Source organism: Anas platyrhynchos, chromosome 2 (genome assembly GCF_047663525.1).
Source record: "Anas platyrhynchos isolate ZD024472 breed Pekin duck chromosome 2, IASCAAS_PekinDuck_T2T, whole genome shotgun sequence".
In the NCBI taxonomy this organism is placed as follows: Eukaryota; Metazoa; Chordata; class Aves; order Anseriformes; family Anatidae; genus Anas; species Anas platyrhynchos.
Window position 1 is genome coordinate 100076051 of NC_092588.1, and position 16892 is coordinate 100092942.

The following is a 16892-nucleotide window of genomic DNA, read 5'->3' on the forward strand; positions in this document are numbered from 1 at the left end:
TACAGCACCACCATAATCATGATCAGAATACTGTACTAATAGATGGTTCCAACACAGAAAACAAAACAAAACAAACAAACAAAAAAAAGGCCTGTCCAAAATAATTTTCAATGTACTGTAAGACAAGTGAGACAAGTGGCAAATATGCAACCAGAAAACCAGAAAAGGGATCTTGTAAACAACTGATCTCTTCCCTTACTTTCCCCCTTTTCTAGAGTTAAGGTAAAGGAGCCCTTGCCTTTTGAAGGACACAGACAAAAGGAAAAGGAAATCTTTGCAGGACTGATACAGAGACAGCATGCAAGGATAGAACATGTACAAAATATCTGTGATTCTCCACCTTCCACAGAACTGGCCTCAAGGTTATGGGTTCCAAAGAGAAAGATGAACTAGTTTGAATTCATACCAAAATACCTGAAGAGAAATTTCACTTTGCCAGTCTGTATCAGGAACACATTGCTTCAGTACAGTAACAATGTAGGTGCTAGAGATAGGATTATTTCTAGGCCACTGTAACTTTTAATAATAATTAAAAAAAATACAGTTTTCTAACTCCTTCTTAAGCAAGCTTAGAAACCAGCCCTGAATGAGACTGATAATTAAGCTGCATGTTCTCCTCACAGGTTCATAGAAGGCAGTCTCTTGCTAAGTCTTACCCAAATTTAAGAATAATATAGTTATAGTTAACTGCATTTTTGAGTTAGTAACAACTTGAGTATAAAAAAAAATAAGTTGATAGCCTTGAGAGGGACTCAAATCTGTATATAAACAATCAGCAAACAAATGTATTTTGGACAATGGAAATGGAGCAGGGACTGAATCCTGGATATTCATCTCCAAATCCATGGACAGCTACCTCCTGAGTTAAGTGCCATTGCATTAGAGGAATGTTTTGTCCTGAGAGATGCTAGGAACAGTTATTTGTGGTTGATACCAGCACATATACTAAGTGTCTGTATTACACAACTTATTATAACTGTGATTTGTATCCTATGATGGCCAGAGTGGGTATTTAAGTCAAGCTGTTAAGACGTAAGCAGAAAAATACCTTTCTTTCATTTCTGTCTGTCAGTTCAAGTGAAATGGATTAATGATGCATTGGATAGTATGAGGTACTTTAGCCATTGCACTTTCAATCAGTGAAGCATACACTATCGCTACTAACACTGAAGAGAAGAACCAGCTGATGGTATTTTCAGTGCAATAGCCACATTGGACATAAAAAAGATCTACCTTTGTATGGTATCTTTTCTTGATTAACTGTAAAGTAGCCTTAGATTAACTCTAAGGTAGCCTTACAAAAAGTACTTAAGGCTCATAGCAGTACTTCCAGGGAGATAAATAGTATTTTTGCAAACATATTACAGAAGATTGAAAGGAGGAATGGAATTTTAGTGACCTTCCAAAGGTGAAGTGATGGGCAGAGAAGCATGCTGAAACAGTAGCTATTATTTGGCTGACAAATTTAAAAGGAAGATTTTGTATTGAAATGAATAATCAACTATCTTTCTGATGGTAGTGTGACAAAGCAAAATTATCTTTGTTCTTTTGAAAGATTTCTTTTCCTAGAGATTGCTATCTAGAATCTTAGAGTTATGACCATTTTCCACCCAATAAATTGTTATGACCCATCTCAATTTTCCAACCTACTTTCAGAGATTGTTTTCCTTCTGGTCCTAAATTCCATGTAACTTAGCTGCATCACAACTAAATTCCACCCTGTAGGCTGGAATATTGGTTTCCACAGAGATAATCTACAACCTGGGTGGGGAGTAACCCAGAATGGTTCATTCCACCATAGTCATGCTGGTGATTAATGTTGTACTTTGTTCTCAGGACTCTGAAAATCTGTTGTTGAAGAAATGCATGTACTATAAAATTTAAAGCATTTCAGTAGTACATTTGTCTGATTAGGTTGTTCATCTCATTTTAGCCTTGAGCATTTGTAGGCTATCATATTAAAGGTTAATTTTACTTGATAAGGCCAACAGCTTTTTTTGTTCAGCCCAGAGCAGAGCAGGCTGAGGGGAGGCTTCATGGTGGCCGGCAACTCCCTCACGAGGGGAGCAGAGGGGCAGGTGCTGAGCTCTGCTCTCTGGGGACAGCGACAGGACCCAAGGGAATGGCATGGAGCTGGGACAGGGGAGGGTCAGGCTGGGTGCTAGGGGAAGGTTCTGCACCCAGAGTGTAGTAAAGTGGGGGACAGGCTCCCCAGGGTCCAGTGGGGGAGAGAGTGGGGACAGGCTTCCCAGGGTAGCGGTCATGGCACCAAGCCTGACGGAGTTCAAGAAGTGTTTGGACAACGCTTTCAGACATATAGTCCTATGTGGACCCAGGAGTTGGACTCACCTTGTGGGTCCCTTCCAACTCAAGATATTCTATGATTCTATAAATCTGAGTTTTCTTTTGAATTTTAAAAAAGTCCAGGCCATCTAAATCTGTAGAAACATCAACTGCAGAAGGGCATGACTTTATATTTCAAACAGCGCCTTGTTGCACAGGTGCAATGTTGAATATCAAATAGTGAAATGATGGGTGGACAGACAACTACTGTGTCATCCAGAGTTATTGCATCTGTGCAACAAGATCATGATTTATAACAGTATGTGGAGAAATATGATTGTATAACAACAATGTTGAGTACCGTTGCTACTGATTGATTGCAATACCACTTAGCCTTCTTGTAGAGAATTTTAGTTAAATACGAAATGATTGAATTAATCAGCATGACTAACTTTGCTTTTAAGAGTTACAGGTTAAAAAAATCTGGTGATCTGTGGTAAATATTTTATATGTGCATGTAATTTGATAGTGAGAAGATGAGAGTAGATGATTCAAGAATATATTGATGGACTACAAATTCTTTGACCTATAATCCAATTAAAGATCTGGGGCCCTATGGATTGCATCTGAAGATTATTTGATGGTTTATGTTTTCAATCCAGTTTATCATGGAGAAGCATCCAAGAAAAAAAAAAAAAAAAAAAAAAAAAACACATTGGTATTTTAAACAGACAAGTCAAGGCTAAAATAAAACATCATAAAGCCTTCAAAGTCATTTGTCCAAGATAGATTGTTATTTCCCCAAGAACTTTCATAAGTGAAAATTAGAACAGAAAAATAACTCTTTGAGGGTTCCAAATTTAACAAATTTGCAAGCCATTATACTTCTGGTAGAATAACCTTCTCAGGAATTGCAACACAAGATAAAGCAGTGACAGCAATGAACTGTAGGCAGATAAGATCATGCCATCTCCTTAATCCAGCTTCATGTCTATGCAATGCAAGTTGAAAAGAGTAACCAGAGAAAAAACAAAAACAGAGCACCATGAATTCTCCTGCTCAACCAGACACTGGCACTGACAATAGTGTGTAACATCTCTTATTTGAAAGGGTAATATTACAATTAGAAGAATTAAAACAGTGATATTTTAGTGAGAACTGTTGTGGCAGTAGAGAACATTATCTTCTTCCACGCAAGATTATTTCTCAATAGCAGCACTTACTTACAAAACACAGGATCAGAGAGTAATTACTAAGTTCTGCCTCACTCTCACTACTGAGCTCTAGATAGCATCTCTATAGTAGATCAGTACACCAAGTAGCAAAACTCCTCAAAACAAGCTGATAATGTCACCATAGCATGGAAACACCTGAATCTCATTGGTACGCATTGTGCTCAACCTAATTAGGCTTGCTGAGAAAATACAATTTGTTTCCCAAGCTAGCCTTGGATAGCTCAGCATGGTATGTATTGCAAAGTGTAGGGATTTTCCTCTGCTGTATGTCCAGTTGTTAGATTCTGTTATGGCTGTAAGCAAGTTCACTCTTTGTGCTATGAGGGAGAAGTAGTAGTAAATATTTATATCATGTTAATGCCCAAGGGAGAGAATCCTTGTCCTAAATGGTTAATAATCTAAACACATAAAGTAATGGTAGGGTTTGCAGATGCAGCACATATACTGCTTTCACTACATCAATACAAAGCTTGCAAAGGTTGAGAAATTTTATTTCAGAACAGGGATTCCTTGACTCAAAGATGCTTGATGCTAAGTTGAGACTGAAATCTTCAGAGAAGCTAAAGAGCTGGCTGCCTGCTTTTCAGTGAGTTTAAATACAAGTTGATACTTAATTCCTGTAGGCTACTATAAAAATCTTAGCTGGCATGAAAATAATGCAGAGGTGAATGGTTATTTACCAAAATATTCTTCCTGATTAAGTCTAGAGACTCATGTTGGTGGCTCAATCCCCTTATATTTACTTCCTGAGAAAATGAATACCTTGACTTTTTGTTCTCAAGAGTATTTACAGGAAAAAAAAAATAATAATGATAATAACATATCCACACATAGAAAAGTGTATTTGCATATATACTCTACAAAGATCTACCTGCACAGTGATCAGGAAAGCTGTGGCTTGGCAGACAAAGAGTCAAATGCCAAAAGCAGTAAGTTTTGCTGGCTTCTTATAACCATCATTAGAAATTGTGACTGTTTTGTCATAACAATACTTGGCAAGCAGAAATATTGCTGAAATATTTTCCCCCAGTCATCCATCAAAGAATTTTAAATAATGAACGAACACTTTCATAAGTGTTCAGTAAGTAGCTGACTTTCAGAAATGCTCAGGACATGTAAATCTTATTAAATTCAACAGGTGCTTTGCTCAGCTCAGAGAACTGTAACCTCTAAGGGTCCTTATGCCTGACAATTCTTGATTTTAAAGGAGGCTAAATCTGATAAGTAGATTGCTTAGAACAGTTCAGCAGACGCTCAACGTGATTTTAAATCTTTAATTTGATAGTTATATATCTTTAGATACTTGCAATGATAAAATGTTATGTTATTCAGGATGTTTAATAAAATACAGGTTATTTTTTTCTGACTATACACATGCCCCTGCTAGCAGAACATAACAGTATTTACTTGAGAAAAATTCACCATGTAATTTCTACAGTGATGATAAAGTACTGTATAGTTTGATGTTACTATAAAAATATTATTTTATAAATAATAAAGCACTGAGAAAGTCAGACAGAATGTCAGACTGTGTTCTATTATGATACTTACAAACAATATACCATCCAATATATTGTATGGTGTGATACACGAACAGTGTTTAACCTTGAAAATTATAATTCCTTACATGAAGTTGTGACTCAGAAGTAGTGGTGTAGTTTTGTTTCTAATAAAAGTATTTGATTCCTTGTTCTCACAACAGTATTTTGTTTTAGCATTTATATATAGGTACATAAATGTTTATATGCATTTTTATATATAGATATAGATATATGATTAAGAATAAAGCATCTGTAAAGGCTGAAGAATCCTGTGTGGATTCTTATTATTCTACCTTTTCCATGTCATTTTCTCCCTAAAATAGATCCTTAAAGTAACTCACATTGGTACAGTGACCACACAGGAAGGAACATATCTGTGAACATAAGCAGCTTCTGAAAGCAAATTTGGAAAACTAGAAAATGAAACAAACCATAAATACTGTCATGTGTGCCATAGGTGGTATGACTGCTACTATAGACTGCTGGGATTAAATTAGGTCTCAGCCTTGTAAAACTAGAAAAAATTGGGTTTCAACCTACCAACATCATACAACATAAGTCAAAGTGAGGTTTTATTTTAGATTATCTTCAACAAGACATAGAAGTAAGAGCTAATAAATGAAGCCGAGTGAAGCATATTTAGACTAGCAAACATTCACTCAAATAGTGATTCTTAGGCTCACTACAAAAGTAAGACTATCATACATTGTTTAGTAATAGTTTGAGATGTTGAATTAGTTTATGTGTATATAGTGGTTTGGCTAATTTTACTGAAGAATTTTTCTGTTGCTCCTTTTACTTTTTCCCTGCTTTTCTATTTGATTTTTTTTATTATTATTATTATTCATAGAATAGAATCATAGAATATCCTGAGTTGGAAGGGACCCTTAAGGATCATCAAGTCCAACTCTTGACACCGCACAGGTCTTTTGTTCAAAAAATAAGTAACTAGCCTTTGGTATTTAAAAGGATATAACTTATAAAACCTGAGAGAAGTTCTATCCATTTGGCCTACTGTTTGTAATATAATGACACAAGGCAGCATCCCTTTCTCTGATGAGGGAAGAGGGAGAAGAACTTAATAAAACACAATTGTATGCTTTATTTTCTAATATTGCTTTAACTTCTCCTAATGTCAAAACACAACTGGTTTATTAGGAGCAATAAGGAAAGACTCACTGCTGGGAAATCAGCAATTAGGCCTTCATACAGTTATGCAAAATCTGGTTTTATGTCTACAGCTCAAATGTGGCTACTATGAGACATTTATGCCCAGAAGTTCCCAGCAGCTGCTCAGCTTCTTCCCCCAGTTTCAGCCTGAGTTACAGCTCACGTTACCAGCAGCAGAAGTGAGAAACCATTGTGTGCAATGGCCAAGAAGTGCTAAAGTGTGCCCAGACTAGCAAGCCAAGTAATTAACAAAAGCAATTAAATATGAAGATGTGTTGTCAAACAAGAAAAGATGAAAATTGATTTTATGATGTTATTCTTCATACTTTATCATTTTTAAGGGATCAGATGTTTTAATTTCATTTTTAAGAAGAAACTTTTACTGATAAAGGCAAATTGGAAGGGTGGGTGAAAATCTATGTAACAGTACTAGCTCCAGTTTATCAGTGCTAGCACCTATGCTGCCATTGGGGGTTACATGAATATTGTAGATGCTCTGAGGGCTTGGATTTTTTCCCCCCATGGTCAGCTGCATTTCTTGGAATTTTACGTTCACTGCAATAATGTGCTTATTCTTTCATGAATTTACATGAATTCTTTCATGAATTTACAGTTCAAGCATCTCAAGGCACAATTGATATATCTATTTATCCATAAGCAAAAATGAAAGGATCTTACTGAAAAATTGTGAAAATCAGACTCCACCAAGTCTTCTGGCAATACCCAGTCGCTTGAACAGGGTCAGAATTACAGTCTTGGTATTTTAATTAGATATGGACCAAAGCCCTGTATCTAAAAAGGTGAGATCTAAATTTACATTGAATAACTCAGTAGGATTTCTGGCATCACATCTGCACCAAATTTTCTGCCTATATCTGGAACCTGTACCTCCGACAAGTGTAATTTGTTTTATTCAACAGTCCTTTGCAAAGTAATGTGCCTGGCTCTGTTATAGGTTATGGAGCATTCACAAGGGGTCCTGGAAGTTAATCCTTGGACTTTCAAAACTGTTTTTTGTTTTGCATACAGCACCTGCTTTACATCTCCTCTGGGAACACTTAGTTCTTCCTTTGAGTTGTATGAGATACATAAGGAATAGTGAAAGTCATGCCATGCATTAAAAAAAAATGTTTTTTGGTAGGATGGATGAGAAACTTTTTGGATGTGTTGTTGTCTGAAGAACGTGCTTATGTGATTGACAGGTGGAATTATTTAGGAATTTGAGTCCAAATATTGGGTAAGAAGCCTCCTCTGCTATCTATTTATGCTACCTGAATGAAACAGTCCACACATGGTTTCCTGGCTTTGAGGCTAGGTGGTACACTAGGGACATAGCCACATATCTCAATTCTCTTCCTCCCAAAGTAGGATGGCCTTTTCCAGATTATCTTATGGGAAAAATCCATGCCACCCTACTAGTGAAGTCGCTGGTAATGAGACAGTCTGTACTTCAATGGGACAGTGTCTCAATCCTGGGGCATGGTCTTGTTTTGTGTTCAAAAAAATTAAATGTATCAAAATTGTAAATTGTCATCATAAAGTGCAAAGTACTTTAACAGGAGAGACAGTACAAACCAATACTTTAACAGGACAGGAATCCCCAGAATGGACTTTCTCACCACAATTAGAGGATTCATGATCTAGCCCAGCATCAGGACAGTCACATAAAGTTTGAGGAAGGGATCCAACTGCAGGATACCTCCACAGTCAATATTTTACTTAATCCTCCAAACCTGAGCTGTGTGATTCAGGGAGCTGTGAGGATGTTTGGGAAAGGGTACCTGGAGATAAGAGAACTTGAAAGGGGAAACTTGAATCTGGGTTTAACCATATCAAAGATGCATACCATGCATACATCCTGTTGGTTTACTGGAGACATGTGGCTTGCTTTCTAACTAGAGAAAGTTTTACTTTACCTTGGTATAAAATGAAAAATAATTAAAAAAATAATAATAAACTTAAATAAATAGATCCTGAAATCTCCATAAATTTCACTAAGTGGGAGAACTATTTCCCATTCAGATTTACCCCTGGCTACAATGGTAATACCAAACCCCTGAGGGCATTTATGTATTTGTCCTTCTGGAATGCCTCTCCTAGCTGTGTGCTTTCTTTGCTCCATGTCTGGCCATGTGCGTGTATAGCCCACCACATACAGAATAGCATGCGACACACATTAATACATATAGATAGCCTTCTGCTTCTGACCTTACAAACTGTCCACTTCAGCACTGTCATTCTATAAAATGTCCAACTGCAGTCCAAGAAATGCATTTTAAATGTGAATGCAAACATTTCTATTACTGATAACACTAGCACAGCATTTTTTGCTTTGCTGGGATTGGGACCTTGATAGTTAAAGTTATATTAGAGTAATGACACTCCAAGGTCGTGTCCTTTACAGACATGGTAAAAGAAGGACAGGTCTTTGCTATGTTTCTGTTGATAAAATTAAGAAGGATTATTCGTCGTGTTTGGTGACATATGTTCAAAGCGAAAGAATATATTTGTGACCCATAAGTACTTTAGGTCAATAAGAAGTGGGTCAAATTTACAGGTTGCACCACCACCACATGAAAGTTGCATTAATACTCAAAGTCAGATTTAGAAAATATTCTGAAATCTGATAATGATGTGATAAATGCCTCCCTCTCCCATGAACAGCTGTCTTCTTTCATTAATTGTTAAGCAGCTGCAGTTCAGCTAGGGACACCTTAGGAAAAGTATAAAGGTACTGTGGTCTGCAGAGACACACTTGTAGGCAATTCCAGCTTAGAAGGCTAACTCACCAAATCACAGCCTCTCTCTGAAGATGCTCCATTGTACTTCACTTTCATGTTCTGTAAATGGGGGTAATAATCTTTCTTGATCTGTCTACTTTTCAGGAATGTATTAAGGAGAAATTAAATGATATCTCTGCAGTGCTTTGAACACTTGTACCTCTTAGTACAGCTTATAGTAGGCTTGCCATTTTATTAGGTCCTCCTGTAGGAGAGCTCTCCCACTTTTCTTTATGGCCCTTTGGTCTTCTCATCCAAGTTTTTTTTTGACTGGCTAAGTTTGGTAAACTGATGAATTCACTACTCACCACGTGACAGCTGAATTGCCGTTAGCTAACTAAGTGCATTCTTTCCACTCAAGGCATTGGTCTAAGCTGTCACATTGCACATCACAGCTGACCTTACTCAGAGGCATGGTGAAGGAAATCGAGATATGTTTTGCATTTTCTTTTACCTTTCCTGTTGCAATAATCCTATAATTCTAGCTTCATTCATTGTTTGAAAAAAAAAAAAAGTTTGGTTTTATTGACAAGTTTAATTAGAAGTTTGTTTTAGATGCTGTCATACTTGTAAAGAGTCTTTGAGCAAAGTAACTTTCTTCAATCTAGCACCTTATTGACTGACAAGCTTTCTTACAGTATCTGTTTGACAACTCATCCTAATATTAGTTTTACAGGCACATTCACATTTTAGGAAATCACTATATTCTCAAATCTGAAATGTCACAAGTGTCTCTTTCTGCTAGTACTTGCCCCAGAAATGTTAGCTAAACTGTTTTATCTAACACCAGCTCTGCTGTTGTGTTGTTTTACTTAGTTGTCATCCAAAAGCAGTTGCATTTTTATGAACGTATCTTTATGGACTGTATTCTGAAAGGAACCAGTATCTCTTCCAACAGTAAATCACAGAAAATTACATAAGCACATCAGTTCACAGTTAAGAACACTGTAACAATGTAGAAAGCAAGACTTTCTATAGGACTGATATTTGCACCTACTTCATTCTATATCCAAATGAGAGGTCACAACAAAGCATCATCAAGGAGCCAGAGCATGGCCCAGCATTAGCTTTGTACACTCTCAAACACAGGAGACTTGTTGGAGGTTGCAGTTGACAGCATTAAAATGCATAGGTGATATATGACTTGACAAATGATTTTGTAAGCCTTCATCACCTCAGCAAAGGACTGACTTTTTGTACACTCAGCGGGTCATACCTCTCTCTCTGTGTTTATTTCACCTTAAGTTTAATTTAGCACAGGTAAAATGAGTGATTTTGTGTGGCAAGTTTGTGTCATTTTTTCATTTTCCATTTCTATGTTGCTTTCTCCAGATTATTGGAACAATCCCACTGATGCCTAATCCAGTCCCCTCCAGCCAGGCAGCAGGTGGAGCTCAGGGCCTTCAGGTGCAACCAATAACTCCACAGTTATTGACCAATGCCCAGGGTCAGATCATCGCTACTGTCATCGGCAACCAGATACTACCAGTGATCAATACCCAGGGAATAACGCTATCACCACTCAAACCAGGACAACAGGTATCCTCAATGATTATTGAAACATGCACAAAAATCTTCTAGTCCTTACAGACTCTCATGGTCTTTCAAAAAATCCCACTTCTTTCTGTTTTTATTAACTAAAGATTAATTTGTTTGTATATAGTATATTATTGCATATTATATTTGTAATTACAATATAATCTTATAATCTTATATAATATATTTATACGTTCATGTATTATTTAGTTACTCTTTTCTTATTCCTTTTTTAAATGTCAGTACAGTGTCAACAGAAATCCTCAACATAGAAAGCGCAGTAGGGATATGACTCCTATAAAGTTCAGTTCCTTGGTTGGTGATCACCCAGTAGCCTGGCTTTTGAAATGTTTTGGAACATGCAAAGGACTGAAGAAAAATACACATGTTTAGTAGTCCTCTTCACTGAAGGAAAGGATTTTTAGGGAAAAGAAAAGGAAAGGAAATAAAAAAATGGTACGGAAATTATTATTCAGTGTAAGTCACCAAATAGTTCACAGACTTCAGGATGGCTGTAGCAACTTCAGTGAGGTCTAAAAAGATTTCTTTACTTTTTGTAATACTTAAAAGTCAAATTCATTAGTTTTTCCTACATCTCTAGAGCAAAGAATTGTACCTTTTTCTCTGAAAGGGAGAAGATTGAGGTTGGAAAAAACATCAAATGTGATTACCAAAAAGGTAATACTTATATGCTTATAAAAGTATCACTTACTAAAATATTCAACTTGGCATTCCTGTTGATGATACTGCTTTCTTGCTAGTCCTGCCTATATCTCCAACACCAGCTGGCAGTCTCTTGTATGTTTCTGAGAATACTAGGGCTCCTCCAAATCTGTTACTTTTTTTCCCCACTTTAGAGGTAGAGATCCAATGGATCTCTGAAATGATTTGTTTGTTTTGGAAATGTTTCATATCCAAATTGTTATATTATTTCTTTTTTCATCCTATGTTTTATAGCATCTAGCAAAGAAATTTTCAGAAACACTTGTCATTTATCTAACCCCATTTTCTTTAATGGGAGAAGACACTACTGGCAAGTGCCTTGACAATTGTTACATGTATGAGGTTTTAAACAAAGCAGGGTGGGTGGAAGGGCAGGTTCTGTGTTTCCAGCACTGGAAAGCCTGATATTGGAATAAGAAACTCAGCAGTTTTTGAGTCAGTCCCTTGAAGGGGGAACTTCTTTAATGGGGAGAAGCTCTCAAAAACCATTACAATCCTGAGATCCCATTTGAAACTCATGAAATTTTGGATTACTGAGGAGGATAGTGGTCCTGTATTATTCTCTGAGACCTTAACAGCAGAGCACTACACCTTCAGAGTCGTGCAGCAAAGCAACGTCTTCCAGACAATGTCCAGCAGTGGGCAGAGAAGAGACAGAGTTGTAACCTTTCTCTGCACCACTGGTGGCACTGGGCTTACACAAAGGGAAAAACTGCCGCTGAAGGTTGCAGCTAGCTGATTGAGAGCAGGGGTTTAAGGCATAAATTCACTATTTAGCCATATCATGGTGTTTTGTGCTTGTTCACCCAATGTGCATGCTCTTGTGTTGCATTCTGAACAGGCTAACAGCTAGCACAGATGGATCAGTGGATCTCTGATTAGGTCCAAAAGTCAAATATGTGTCCCATATTGTGCTAGTCCATCCAGTAGTGCTATGCAAGTAGAAAACATTATTTTGCTAGAGTCAGTGTCCAGCCTTTGCTTCTCACACGGAGACCTAAGGTCCTAGAGGCTGCAGGAAGGACACCAAACCACCTTACCTGCATCTGTCAGAATCTGATCTAGAAAGTATTTTTGATCAGGGGAAAAAAAAAAAAAAAAAAAAAGAAAAAAAAAAAGTAATGCAAGTACTGTATGAAAAAAATACAATGCATTATCAGTTTTACATGTATAGGAGCCACAGAAAATTATTTCTGTGTGTTTGTGCTCCCTCTACTGGCTCTTCAGCTTTTAGTGAAGTAAGAAGAAATTTTGCCAACGATTTCAGTGGGAGCAGAAATGAATTATGAGTCAGATCCTTCATAGGAATAATGCTGATGGACAGTCAAAAGCTATTGAGATAGTACTGTACAGACTGCCATACCATTTGAAAAGTAAATGGAATTATACAAGCTATAAGGAGATCCTGAATTTATCTTACTGCCTGGATGAAAACCTACCCAAACTGTACTGTTTGACTAATGATAGCATAATTAGTCATAAGTTTCAAACCTTGCTTTCAGACAAACTGAGTGCTCAAACTCAGAGGACTCAGCAGGAATTCAAAATATTTTTGAAAATGGTGTCACACTGCATTTGTTGTCTTGTAAGTTGATGAAAGAAGCTTCAGAAGAGGAAAAAAAAAAAAAAAAAAAAACACAAGACAAGTTTAGGAAAGTTTTGAGAATGTCAGAGAATAATTGAGGAAATAAATAATGTAGTAAAATGTTCCAGTTATAGACGATCCCAGCTTAACTTCAACTTGTCACTTTCTTGGAAACCAAGTACTGCAGGAGAAAGAGGTGATGAGGTGATTGCAAGTGATGATAGTAAGCTGCTGCTTGTTGGCTGAGTCATAATAATTGAACCTGTGTAGTCTGTATCAGTTGCTAAGTAATGCATGTTACTGCTTACTTTTTGCCTGAAGACTTACATGTCTCGTATATTGTTTTTAGTCAACTTTTCTTGGGTAGACTTTGTTCATTATATATTCAGACAACTTCTTCAAACTTGACAGACTAAAACCTCAATGTCTTCTCATGGAAATGAGTTCATAGATTACTTAGGTACAGTGTGAAGCGGTGTTTCTTCTTCTTTGTTGTAAACAGGTTGCTTTTCAATGTACACAGCCAAGTCCATCGTAATCCTATCTCTTGTTTTAAAGAATAAATAGATGTTCTTGATTTATGCTCTTTAAACTACCCACAGTAGAACCGTAGGTTGGAAAAGGCTTTTATGATCATCAAGTCCAACCATTAACCTAGCACTGCCAAGTCTACTACTAAGCCATGTCACAAAGCACCACATATTCGTGCCTTTTGAATACCTCCAGGGATGGTGACTCAACTACTTCCTTGGGTAGCCTGATCCAATACTTCACAACCCTCTCACTGAAAATTTTTTTCCTAATATCCAACCTAAGCCTCCTCTAGCTCTACAACTTCAGGCCATTTCCCTTTGTCTTATTTTTTGTTGCTTGGGAGAAGAGACTGACCCCCACCCCACTTCAAGTACTTGTAGAGTGCAATAAAGTCTCCCTGAGCCTCCTCTTCTCCAGACTATACAACCCAGCTCCCTCAAACACTCCTCATAAGACTTATTCTTCAGACACTTCAACAGCTTTGTTACCCTTCTCTGGACATGCTCAAGCACCTCCATGTCCTTCTTGTAGTGAGGGGCCCAAAACTGAACACAGTTTTCAAGGTTTAGTCTCCCCAGAGCCAAGTACAGGGGGGCAATCACTTCCCTAGCCTTGCTGGCCACACTATTTCTGGTACAAGCCAGGATGCTGTCAGCTTTCTTGGCCACCTGAGCACACTGCTGGGGTATTCCTCTTTAAACTACCTTGAATAGTTGCAGCTTCAGTGCTTTCACTGTTTTCCAAGTTTTAACTAAACTAAGAAGCAGCATCTACACTAAGAATTCTCCTAAAAACTATAATGACTTTTTAAAGGGGGCAGCTGCTTTCACTCCTCTTGTGGTCTGTCCTTTTTATCTCTGTTCATAAACAAGTTCTGCTTTGGCTTTAATAGTTTTTACTGGCCATTTCTCAACCATTTCAATTTCCACAATAATCTCTCAGAGATTTTGTGATCAGAACTGAATGCCATGAAAACAGTGAGGATGCATCACTGATTTATATAATAACATTATAATATTTTCAACATTATTTTATGTCTTTATCTCAATACAGTCTATTATCCTGCCTTTTTTCTATCTCTGCTCATTGAGCAGGTTTTTCAATAAGTAGATGTATCCACAATGATAGATATTTGCCTCCCTGATCATTACCATATGAGTCACTAAAATGGTTCCTTTTAATGTGAATCACTTTTGCATCTACTCTGTATTTCACCTGTCATAATGCTCCCTCAGTATGTTGTAAACAGGTTCTGTAAATTGTTCGTGGTATTCTATATTGACTTAAGAAATTCATGCATTTCTCCTGCTAATTCAACTTCACCATTGTTCACCATCTTTTCTTTCTGCTTGCAACCAGTCAACAAAATTTGTTATAAATCCTTTGATCTCCACGTGTAGTCTCCTTCCTTGAGAAACGATTGTTTATTCCTGAATTTTATGTTTCTTGCTTTTTTTAAGCCATCTATATCTCATTATATAAAAGTACCTTGCAACCTGAACTTCTACACTTCCTTCATGCCTTTCAGGACGGATTTTGTCACAATCCAGATCATATGGCTAAATGAACATTTTTTCCAAGAACAAATTATCTTGTTCTAACAATTTGTCAGTGTTGTCATTTGCTACTAGACTTGAAAACCTCATTTTAAGGGTTCTTTTGTACTTTTAATAACACATATTTGCACCAACACGACTGACAGAAGATCTTGAACCAAAAATTGGAGTTTTAGGAGGGTCAGAAATAAAGGAAAGGATTCACCTTGCTTAACATTAGCCATACAGCTGTTAGATACCTGGTGAAAGCTAGTTAACTAGATTCCTATAGGGGAACAGAGAGATAGGCATGTCCAGAAGGCAACTCACACTGCTGAAAAAAGAACCATTTGAGATAGATTGAATCTCTTACACGTATCTAAAAGTATCAGTTGTCTCCATTAACTAGAGAGGGAGCTAAGATAGCTGTTTTAGGATAGAAAACTGATTCTTGCATGAGTGAAGTTAGGTAAGAAGAATCCAGCTGCCAGAAAACACTGGGATTCAAAACTACTCTCTTGCTTATAGATTCTTTAAACAGGTTTCCTAATAACTTGTGTTTTCATAACCATTTGCTTGCCTACAGCACACAGAAACACCTTCTGCATGTTATATAGTTCTCCAGTGTACCTCATCAAAAGGGTTCCCTTCTTGCTGTTGTCTGGCTTTTCCTTTCTACATACTAGATTCATTAAATCTGGCCTGTAGTCCCAGTTGTCCTCAGTCGTGTTTTATCTACACTGCCTGCCAGAACTTTTCATATTTCATTGTGTCTTACAGCACCACTAGCTTTGGGCTTCTGCCAACTCTAACACAATAAAACGAGCTCCTAGGCAAGATTTTCTTACATAGTCAGTTCCCAATCTTCATTGTCTTGAAGGTGCTGTCATGCTCCAGATTAGTTGTTGAAAAGACAGCTCTCAGATGAGTCTATGGTCATTCTTAGTACAACTACTTTCCCAGTTCCATGCCAGACATTTTCTTTCTGCAGTCTCAACCTACCACATACGCTCCATCATCTCTTTATCACAACTCCATACAAACCCTTGTTTTCCTCTCTTCAGTTAAAATCTAACCAGCTCTCACTTTTTTTTTTTCTCTGCTGTGCTCTTATTACTTTGCTGCTGTCCTGTTTTATGAGAACTGCACTCTTTTTTCTGTGTTTGAACATAGCCACTAAACTGTTTTGTCTCAATTCAACTTTTTTTTTCTTTTGCTTTTTATAATAGATGACTTTCACTGATGTGGATGACAATTTTTCTCACTTTTTCTCTTTTCCTCTATCATCAGCATTGCATCATGCCATTTTGTCCATTGATAGAATACCAGATTTCAATACTCAAGATTACAAGAATACCTGAGACTTCCTTGCATGAGCGTTTGGTTTGTAACATAGGTCTCTTCCTGACCAGTTTTCTTTATGGCATCTGCACTTGCAGGAATAGGATTTCTCAAAAAAAGACAATATAACTGCACCACACCTTTGGGAATAGGAAGATATTACTACACTACCCGTATCATTTTAAGGAACTGAGCCACATAGAAAGTAAAACACTTCACTGTAGGAACCTTGCTGTTACCTTTGAATTACACCCTTAGCCATACCTTTAAGTCTATTATTGTAACAGTGATATTATATCATTCCTGATGGGAGTCAGAAAGATGACCAATGCACCTGATCTGCATATAGGATTATATATTCTACAGACAACCATCTGTGTTCTCCACATCATTTAGAGAGCCCAGAGCCCCGCAATTAGAGTGCATACTTTGATCCCACAGTAAGGCTTCAAATGGAAATCCTAGTCAGATGCTGCCAAAGTGCTTCCCCAGTTGTGTCCACACCACACCAGGACTTCTTTCCTTTTGTCTTCATTCAGAGTTGAGCATGTGCACAGCCTGTGTGGACCCAAAGAGCTTTCTTATGCTAGTTTCCAAATGTATCTATTCTGTCAGTCTAAGCAATGTGT

At 37.3% G+C, this 16892-nt stretch overlaps 1 protein-coding gene across 7 annotated transcripts in view; it reads left to right on the forward strand.

Moving 5' to 3' along the window:
- Positions 1–16892, forward strand: part of POU6F2 (POU class 6 homeobox 2) — a 323051-nt gene that overhangs the window by 278312 nt on the left and 27847 nt on the right. For all 7 annotated transcript variants that reach the window (XR_011806837.1, XM_072033298.1, XM_072033296.1 and 4 more), the window contains one exon: positions 10342–10548. Coding sequence is in view for 6 of the 7 variants with exons in the window: in XM_072033298.1 (XP_071889399.1) it covers positions 10342–10548 (207 nt within the window). In the remaining variant the exon portion in view is untranslated. The remainder of the gene's footprint in view (positions 1–10341; positions 10549–16892) is intronic.